Genomic DNA, 10,602 nt, shown 5'->3' with positions numbered 1-10,602 from the left:
CAGAAAGACTTTCCGTGGGCAAGTTTATTTCTGGCTTTGGGGGATCTGGATTAACCCTCAAGGATGCCTGGGAGAAAGGTCTGAAAGTGGCTGTTAAGGGCGGAGATGCCATTTTAGGTGTTTTTCCTTTCCCTTTTCTGGACACATAACTGAAAATTTTCAAAAGTCCCAATCAGCTAGCTACACACACACACACACACACACACACACACACACACACACACACCACTCTGACTAGTAGTTAAGTGGACTCTGTTTTGAGCAAACCCGCTGACTATGACCACCCAGTGACTAACCCCTTTCGCCTCAGAACAAACCCGTTGTGTCTTACAGCCGTTAGGAGGCTGGGACAGCATGCAAATCTGGCACGGACCGCAAGACTGCCGACTAAGAACCTGTCCGTTCCCCTGCCCCCTGTCCCCGCCTTCACCCCCACCCTACTAGCAACTTGGTAACTGACTGGGAAGAAAAACCTCCTGTCTTGGGGCCCCAAGCCGGAAGCCTCCCCAACCCGGTCCCGGTCCCGGGCAGGGGAAGGGGCGGGCACAGGCAGCAGCAGCTCAGAAGATGCACGCGGTGCTCCTGGGGTTCTCTGCCCTGCTGCAGGCGGCCGAGCAAAGCGCGCGTGAGTGCGGCGCAGCCCGCGAGTGCTCACCCCTCCAATACCCTACTCCAACCCAGTGTGCGGGGCACATTTGCCACCGCTGCGCCTCCTCCTCCGGCAGGCAGGCAGCAAACACTGCGCCGGTGCACGCACAGTGGCTCCCCGATCCTAGCCTGCAGAGCACTCCCTGTGTGATCCCTCACCATGCATGATTTCCTCCACCCAGTTAGATATCCCTCCATGCATGGATCCTCCCCATACTCCAAACCCGGAGTCCTGAGTCCCTTCCCATTCCTCCTACGGGTGCTCTACAAAGAGCTGCGTGAGGAAGCTACTTTGGAGCGCCAGCACTTGGTGAGGCGCCCTGGCTCCCTGGACACCCGGGCTCCGGGCTGGGGTGGCATGCGATCCGAAAGCTAGGAGAGCTGGAGGGTTGGGATCCCAAAGGGCACTGGTCCCCCTTTCGAGATTGTGACACAGCAGAACGCTGGTTTACTGAAGACACGGGTCCCGTGGGTAGCGGAGGTGAAGCAAGATGGCCATACTTTTCGCGCCTTTCGCGTTTGAACTTGTAACCCTTTCAGTGCTGGCACAGAGTGCCTCCGCCCACTTTGCGCCACTCTCCAACAAGGCCCGGTCCCTGGGGAAACGCCACCATCCCGATCCACCAAGGTTCCGCGTCCCTTCTTGGACATGGTATCTCTGAAATTTACCTCTAATTTACAGAATAATCCCTGCAGATTCCCGTCCCCGACACCCACTCAGAATCCCAAAGGGCGCTAGATTAGACCCTGGAGAGACTAGGAAGTACACTGCTGCCCAAAGTGCCCTAAGCCCCTAGCTTTCTAACAGGAAAAGAATGAATGTTTAGCCGGAGGCTTGTTAGTGAACTGAACAGAACCTGGGACTGAGAAAGGAATAGTGGCCTCTCTTTTCCCATAGCTGCCGGGTTCCCGGGTTCCTGGCTGTGCCTCGGAACAATGGGGCTTGTGCCATTGATCCACATTCCTTGGTAATACTAGAAAACTCAGGACAACTGTGGTGTGAAAGGGTTCCTGAGTACCCTCCACAATCCGCCTCAGTAATCAGTAATACCAACACAGCTGCTCACTGACATCCGAGGTTCTATAGCTAGAGCCTGGCCTGATGGCATAAACTTATAAGCCAATGAAGAGGTTGGGGAGAATGAACTTGGTGAGTTCTAGACCTAACTAGGCTGCAGAAAGAGTTTAAAGCTGGTCTGAGCAACTTAGCAGAACATTGTCTCGAAATAAACAGAAAAGCGGACTCTGGGATATAGAGGCCTTACCTAGCATAGGAACTGTCCTGAGTTCAATCCCTAGAAACACAAAACAAAAGGAAATCCAAAGCCAGCCGCACACAGAACCAGCTCTGACTAAAGTCCAGCACATGCAGCCCTGGTTGGCTGTAACCGTGTGGTGAAGATGAGGTCACTCCGTGTTGTTGAATTCCCCATCACTGGGTCTCCCCTTAGCACATGTGCAGTGTAACCCCACAGACATACCACTACCATTATGCGTGTCTTATCGCTAGCAGGCCCTGCGGGCTCCTTGCTGGTGGTAAGGATGCTGTGTTGGTTATGTTGGTTTGGGACCTGGGTTCATTTGGGGGATTGTTTTGTTTTAGTTAAATGATCTGTTGGACAGTACAGACTTAGGGTAGATCACAGTTCACAGGGATAAGAAGCAGGGCATCCTGTGCAGGGGGCCATATGAAAAGACTCAGTTGATCAGAAGCCAGAACTTCCGTTGGAGCTTCATCGGACAAGACAGGCTGACCATGGTGAACGGAGTCCGAGGACTTGTTTTCTATGATTACTTTTCTGCGAGCTTTGGGCTACAGATAGGTCCCTGGTCACTTGGCCCCTGACCCTGGACAGGCTAAGGCAGAGAAGTAGCATTTCCTAGGGTACATGGGTCTAAGACAGAAGCTCTGGGTTGGGTAGAGTGCATATCCCAGGCACATTCTTGGAAGAGCACTGTGCTGTCTGTGGCAGAAGGGCTTCGGGTTTTCAGAGCACCGTAACCGAGACGCATGTATATGAAGCATTGCCTAACTCAGTCATTCCAACACTGCTCCTCTTGTCTTTACCCCAGGCCTCTGCTCCATAGTTTACTACTTTGCCACGGGTCGTCTCCTCTGGGGGTGGCTGGCCCTTTCTGTCCTCCTGCCCGGCTTCTTGGTCCAGGCCCTGAGCTTTCTGTGGTTCCGAGCAGATGGACATCAGGGTCACTGGTGGCTGGCGGTACTGCATCTTCTACAGCTTGGCCTCTGGAAGCGGTAAGAACGCCCACCTCCCTTCCCTCTGATGCAGTGGGAGAATTCCCCTATCCATACACGCTCTGACCTTAAAGCCAGGGAACTTCAGGGCCATAGCCGTGTCTGGCATTAGCATCCTATCGCATCCCTAGTGTCAGGGGCTCCTCCTCGCTGCACCAGTGACCTTTCAGTGCTTTTTCTTGTCTTTAGCCAGATTCTACATCACTGATGTTTCCACCCCTTAACAAACCTCTGGATCCACATAAATCAGCTTGCTTAAAGTGCTCCATCTGATGCCTGCTACCTTGGTCCGTGAAGGTGGCACAGACTTAACTGATTACAAACTAGACAGTAAAGCCCACGTGATGGCATTTGCTTTATGCATCTGTGGCAGGAAGAAGTGACCTGGGAGCCAGGGCCAGTGGGTTTTTGTTTTGGTTTGGGTTTTTTTTTTTTTGGGGGGGGGGTTGTTTGGTTGGTTGGTTGGTTGGTTGGTTGGTTGGTTGGTTGGTTGGTTGGTTTGGTTTTCTTTTCTTTGTATAAAAGGTTGCCAGGTATGGACCTGGTGTAGGTGGCTTCCCTGTGCCCACAGGTGTCTCCAGAAGTGACAGGTTATTGCCACCTGGAGACAGGAAGCCGTGCATTTGCAGACACAGCACACTTCCACTCCCAGCTGCCCCATAACCCTGGAGAGCTGAGAGGACTTTTCTAAAGGGGGAAGAAAGAAGGAACCAGACAGGTGAAGCCTGCGACTCAAGTGCTTACTAAATCACAGATGGTCAAGTTTGAAGGGCATCCAAGGAGCCATTGCTAAGGGCTGCTGTCTGTCCTGGGCACTGGGTCAGGTTGGACTTGGGTCAGAGTAGAAAATGCTTCTATGGAGAGAGACATCAAGTGACTGCCTCTTCTTCATATTCCCCTCCAGCAGACCCTTGTTACATAGAGGCATCAAAAACATGTGTGTCACACCAGTGGATCCCAAGCTGGGCCTTCTCTCTGAGCTCTGTGCTCTGTGCTCTCCTGAAACAACAGGACTGGCACTGGCAGGGGGAGGAGTCGTCTCATAGAATTTGGGACTGCAGCCTTCTTGGAGCAGAACCTACTCTCTAAGCCCTCCTTTGCCTGGCCTTGTATAAGGGCAGAGGGCTCACTGAGAGGTAGCTAGCTGTATGTGGTGAGACCTCAAAGACAATGGTGTATCAAACTAGTGGAATAGCTTCAATGTAAACAAGCAATTGATAGCTCAAAAGCAGAATTCAAAGTAGCCCTTAGAAAGAAGCATCCTAGCCGGGCGTGGTGGCGCACGCCTTTGATCCCAGCACTTGGGAGGCAGAGGCAGGTGGATTTCTGAGTTCGAGGCCCTGCTTGTGGACGTTGTACATCGTGGTGCGCACTAGGCTCCGCACCACGATGTACAACGTCCACAAGCAGCCTGGTCTACAAAGTGAGTTCCAGGACAGCCAGGGCTATACAGAGAAACCCTGTCTCAAAAAACCAAAAAAAAAAAAAAAAGCATCCTTAACTATTCGCAGGTAAATCTGCCTTCTGGGGACCTTATAAGCCTCCAGGGAAGTGATGTCAGAGGCTGTTCCAGATTACGGTATCCGACAGTGAACACCCTGGGCTCTCAATATCACCACTAAGTGATGGCACTGTTTCTGATACATATTTAAAAATTGATATGGATAAATGAAAGACAAGTGCAAATCAAAAATTGGGAGAAACAAAAAGCCATGTATAGCTAATTGTGGGGAAAAAAAACATTCAGGTCATTAAAAACTAATGTATACAGCCTTTATTCCCGTCCCTTAAGATTAAAAAGTCAGGTAGATCTCTGTGAGGTAGAGGTCAGCCTGTGCTACATAGTTAGCTCCAAGTCACTCAGGACTACATAATGAGACATATATGTCTCAAAACTATTATTATTATTGATATATTTATCAATTTATTATTCAACATAAGTATATTTTATAATTATTTTATATTTTATTATATATTTTATAATTGTATAATAAATCAATGTGATAAATATATTATTTTATTGATATATAATTGATCATGATAATAATGTGGGAGCTGGAGTGATAGCTCAAGGATAGAGAGCACAAACTACTGTTAAGCTCCCAGAACCCACACAAGACGGCTTACGACTGCCTCTAACTCCAGGTCCAAAGCCTCTGATGGCTTCTTTTGGCTTCCATAGGTGCACACACGTGTGCGTGCACACACACACACACACACACACACATACATACACACAGAGGCAGGCACACACATAAATAAAAATAAATCTTCACTTTAAAATTGATAATTTTTAAAAGAGGATTGAAGGAAAGTAAGTCTAGATTTCCAGGAAGAGATAGAGTTACACATTTGAAGAGAAACCCAGATTGCACGGGTCTTAGAACTTAGAGCAGACTCTTAGCTCTCAGCTTCCGGGCAGCCGGAAGAAGCCTATTGGACAACCCCTCCACAGTGTTTCGGAGACTGCTAGTGAGCCCAACTACAGTCTGCCCCCTCAACAGAAAGCGCTGAATGTTGAAAGTGATGAATCCCTTTCACGTTCTGAAAGTGTCTCTCACAAACAAAACCAGGCGATAAGCCATCCCTGCAGATCGCCTTTGGTTTGGTTAGGTTCGGTTTGATTGCAGTTTGTCAAAGTCACCTGTAGGGGGAGCCAGAACAGCTGTGTTTGTACAACCTCGACCTTTATAAAAATGAAACCCATTAACTGACTCCATAATGAAATGCAGACGAATGAACTAGCAACAGAAAAAAAAAAAAAATCAATAAAACGCAAACCCCTTGAGGTGAAACCGCTTATAAAAAATGCAAGGGCTGAAGACATAAACGGATTCTGGTTTTAATTCCAAACAACACAAACTATAATGTTGAGTCTACTGTTCAAGAGAACCTGGCAGTAGTTACAATTCATTGTACACCATGGCGGCTGTTTTTTCCATCTGAACACTTTGTTTCCACTCTAACACAGCATGTACCTGTGCCTCTTTCTTTTTAAAAAGCCTGCATATCTATTTAGAGGGGAGACTACCTAGATAGTCTCCTACATGCATCTTAGCGTGGCAACTTTTCTTTTGTGAAGAGAAAGTTGAGGCGAAGTTTAAGAGCCTGTAAGGCCAGCTTGACACATAGATGCAGGTTCAATGTTCTTACGCAGGTAAAAGCACTTGCCTGGTGGGTGGAGGGAGAGAGTCAACTTCCAAAAGCTGTTCTCTGCCATTCCACAGTACCCACCAACAAGAGTGTACACACACACATACACACACACTCTCTCTCTCTCTCTCTAAATAAATAAATAAATAAATGAAGTACAGCTGTACAGCTGTGCCGCTGACGGTCTCAGCTCTAACGTCACATTAAATGTTAAAATGTCTAACGTTCGTGTTAAAAACATGAACAGGAGAATCACTTATTCCCTACGCTGTGAGCCCAGGATGTAGTGGATGTGGGTGACTTTTTTCTTAGCCTGGTAAAAACTGAGAAACATTAATTCCCAAAGACCTGTCAGGTATGGTGATGGTGCTTCCAGGCTTCCGTGTAGATGTATGTTGTTTTTACTGCAGCTAGGACTCTTAGCCATCGGCGACACAGGCTCACGGGGAGTACCCCGACGAGCTGCAGACACACCTAATGAAGGACCGTGTCTGAGACTGACTTGGGAACAGCTGAAGGCAGCAGTGTCATCAGGAAGGGCCAGGAACAAAGGAGCAGACCAGGCCTTATAAAGATGGTACCAGGAACAGTTGGCACAGTCAGGAACCCAGGACAGTTGGAAAGAGATGGGGGCCTGAGGCACAGCATCCAGAAGAGAACTCTGGAGCCTTTCAGGGCCTCAGAAACAAGCTCCTACAGCTCCCATCTCATTCCAGATCCCCAGGGAGCTCCCTTCCGCACCCCACCCCACCCCACTCCCCTACACCAACACCCCTTTCCCCACCCCCTGCAGCTGCCTTCTATCCTCAGCCTAAGTTCCTCTATCTCTCTGCCTGACCACGCAGCATTGCAATGCCACTTCTGTTGTGGTAAATCTTCAACCCAAATATGCCCTGGCAATGAAAACACAACTCAATTAATATGAACACATGCTGTGAGCCTAGATTGGGCAGATTTACCACTACACTACCATCTTCCACATATAAGAGACCCCTTATAAATTGCAGTTTCTCCAAGTCCTTCTCCTCCTCCTCCTCTATCATCCTCTTGCTCTCTCTCCTTTTCTCCCAAAACCCTCAGCTCTGTCTTCCCCTCTTTTTCCGCCCAACCACCGACTCTAGCCTTTATAAATTAAGGTGGGAAGCAGGTTTACAGGAAATCACCTGAGTGCTGACTCATTCCTTGTTCGAAGCCACTCACAGGAGAACAGAATTAACATCAAATACAATTAGCCCCGGGGCTATCTACAACACACTCCAACGTCTTATCCCCAGCCATGTCCCATTCCAACCCCACTGTCCTATCCCGCTAATCTCTCATAGCCCCTCTCCCAACTCAGCTTCACATCCACAGCTTCCCTATTCTCTCCAGGATGAGAAGTCTGCTCTACACACACACACACACACACACACACACACACACACACACACACGTGCGCACGCGTGCACAGTACTCATCTGATTCCCAGTTAAGTGGTTCCCAGATAGAACCACCCTGCCTCCTTGCTGTAGAGCATAGCCCCAGGGAGGATGCTGGTAGATGAAGGTAAAACCTTCACCTCCTCTGTAGGCCCTCAAATCCCACAGTGACCCTGGGGGCAGCTTGTGTAGTTAGTCAGGCTCTTGTGAAGAGTGGCCCATACCTAGTTGACTTTCACAAGATGAGAGTATCAAAACAAAGTGCCTACTGTGTGCTTGTGGAAACAAAGATGAGGTCATGCTCTGGCTTCTTTCTAAGTTTTGATTCTTGTTGCACACTGAGAAGATTACCTCATTGTGCCTAAGCTAATGTGACCCTATGGCTCTGCCCAGCCCAAAGGTCCCTGCTTTCTAGCTGTCCCTCTCACAACCCAGCAACCTCTTGTTCCCCATATGCCGAGTGTCTGCATTTGACTTTGAGAAAACTCCATGCTTTTTCAAACTTGCTGCCCTTACTGCCAACCACTTCACTGCCTAACCGCCAATCACCTTTTGGTGATTTCATTTTCCTCAGGGTGACTAGTTCTGCCTGGGTGGGCGGTGGGGGCGGGGGGAGGAGGAGTATCTACACCACCTTCTCTAGCCACTTCCTATCCACTTGACCATACCATTTGCATGGTCATGAGTCCTAATTTACAACCGTTTGCCTCTGTCCGTGAGTCCTGACTTATAACCAAAAGCCCCAGGTCCTTCCAAGGTGTGAGGGAAGGCTCCGCAGCTCCTCACATTCCTCATTTCTGAAAACAAAATTTGTATTCTCCCCTGTCAATCAAGCAGCTGCTGGCAAGTGTCTTTCTGTTACATGTTAGCATCGCCATGACCAAGAGCTTAAGCTTGAAGTCTCAGAGCCATCTATAAGCCCCTCTCCACCCTGCTCTCCATACTCCAACATTCCCTGCTTTCACTCCTTCCTTTTTATACCCAACACTTCTATCTCACCCAAACCTTCAGTACTTACTGCTTAAGTATAGTATAGTAAAGTAAGAAAGTATAGCTTTCTTCCAGTTGTTCATGTCTGCTGTGCACACATACACCTACGTGTATGTATATACACATACACATTACTTGCATATGTATAATACATGTGTGGACATATGCACGTGTAATATGTACTAAATATGCACATGTACCTGTGTAAACCTACATATATATATATGTATATGCACTGAGTTTGCATATGCTATACACAGGCATATATGTTTGCACACTGCATATATATGTGTATGTGCATACATTTACACATGCATTCACTAATATACAACACAAATATATACATTTATTTCCTATCTCAAACGCAGCATACATAACTCTTCCAATTTCAGAGGAAAAAAGCCAACTTTCATGGGCTGAAACTGAGAACTCTGATGTGCTTCAATAGGATCATATCGGGCCCCTAGCTTCCCCCATCTTGCCCCACCCATCTGGGTCTCTTGCCACCAGTGAGGATCCTAGACCCATTTTCCCCAGCTGTTCCTAGACGGTTCCAGGCTCAGGGTACTGGGAGTTCTACACTCCAAGGATGAAGGTGAGGGCTCCCTCATCTCTGTGCTCTAAAGAGATGATTACCCACAATGCCTTGCAGCAGATCTCTGTGGAAGGGGTTCATTCCCCTTCCACAAAGATCTGGGGTGAGGATACTGGTCAAGATTTCCTGCAAGCCTCATCAGGCCCTGCCTAGGTTCCTTAGTCCTGCAATAACTTCAGCCTCCCCACCCCTGGCCCTTCCAACCTTGGGGCAGCCTGCTGAACCCTTGAAGTTTGAACTGAAATATGCAGCTTGGACTCAGAGCTCAGCCACAGCCTAACTGGTGGCCCCAGAGGACACAGTAGGTACAGAGAGGCATTCTTAAAAATGCCTCATATCTCCATGGGAAAGGTTGGTGTGCAAGCCAGAGTAGCCAACTTCGTGGTCCATGTCATAATGCCTTTGCTCTCTGTAGGCACTGGGACTCTGTGGCAACAGCTCTGTGGAAGGGAAAGGAGGCTCCCAGCTGGGGACAGCTGCACCTGCAGGAGGCCGACCTGTCAGCCCTGCGGCTCCTGGAGGCTCTGCTGCAGACAGGACCCCACCTGCTGCTTCAGGCTTACGTGTTCCTAGCCTCTGACTTCACAGACATTGTGCCAGGTGGGTGCCTTTCATCATGGTCTCATACCATCTGCTTCTAATGACAGGGATGTGTACCCGACCTCGTAGGACCTGCTGTCCTCTCAAGATATCTCCTATTTGGGAGATTTAGGGAAACCCCAGTTCTCACTGACCCAAATGATGGTCACAGCTGCCTTTTGCTGGGATCATGAGTTCCGAGAGAGCTGGTGTACTGGGCATAAAGTACCTAACGTCAATCATAAGACAAAAATTGGGCAGAGCGGAGATAACCTTGGAAACTACTTTGGGGAGCCCACATGACCATCTCTCTCAGGTCTACTCCTATTGCAGCAGACCTGACACCTGAATGTCCCACAGAAAGCAAAGCTCAAGTCTCCTGAAGATAATGTCCCCAGCTTCCATTCCAGCCTGGACACCTCATTACTTCCTCTCACTTCTCTTCCTCCCTCCTCCTCCCTCCTCCTCCTCTCTCCTGTCCCTGCCCACCTCCCTCTCCTCCTTCCCTCTTTCCTTTGTTTTACTGTTTTGTGGGTTTGGTTCAGTTTTCAGGACAGGGTCTCTCTGTGCAACTGGCTATCTTGGAACTCATTTTGTTGATTAGGCTGGCCTTGAACTCAAAGAGATCCTCCTGCCTCTGCCTCCTGAGTGCTGGGATTAAAAATGTGCACTGCCACGCCCAGCTCCTCTCCCCTCTAAGTATCCAAACTTACACGAGAAGATCTAAGTGTTTCGCTGTGGTTTCATACTCTACCATTCTTTCATCAAACTTCTTCATGTGAGGAATACATACTAGTAATAAACTGTGTCTAGGGGTCCTGTAGGTCATGAATCCATTTAATCATAGTTTAGTCCAAGCCTTAGAAACTCAAGGGCTTAGACATTTTATTTTATTTTTTTTTAATTTTTATTTATTATATGTAAGTACACTGTAGCTGTCTTCAGACACTCCAGAAGAGGGC

At 48.5% G+C, this 10,602-nt stretch overlaps 1 protein-coding gene across 3 annotated transcripts in view; it reads left to right on the top strand.

The window, feature by feature from the left end:
- The first annotated feature begins 525 nt into the window (after positions 1–525).
- The window catches only part of Xkr5 (XK related 5), a 19,427-nt gene continuing 9,350 nt past the window's right edge, over positions 526–10,602 (top strand). The window contains exons 1-3 of one of the 3 annotated variants that reach the window (XM_021219413.1): positions 526–958; positions 2,722–2,905; positions 9,477–9,661. Coding sequence is in view for 1 of the 3 variants with exons in the window: in XM_021219412.1 (XP_021075071.1) it covers positions 568–625; positions 2,722–2,905; positions 9,477–9,661 (427 nt within the window). In the remaining 2 variants the exon portion in view is untranslated. Of the gene's footprint in view, positions 1,799–2,721; positions 2,906–9,476; positions 9,662–10,602 lie in introns of all 3 variants that reach the window. The other 2 variants (XM_021219412.1, XM_021219415.1) reach the window with 2 other exon arrangements.

The sequence above is a fragment of the Mus pahari genome, chromosome 19 (genome assembly GCF_900095145.1).
Source record: "Mus pahari chromosome 19, PAHARI_EIJ_v1.1, whole genome shotgun sequence".
In the NCBI taxonomy this organism is placed as follows: domain Eukaryota; kingdom Metazoa; phylum Chordata; class Mammalia; order Rodentia; family Muridae; genus Mus; species Mus pahari.
This window is presented reverse-complemented; position numbering and strand designations above follow the sequence as displayed.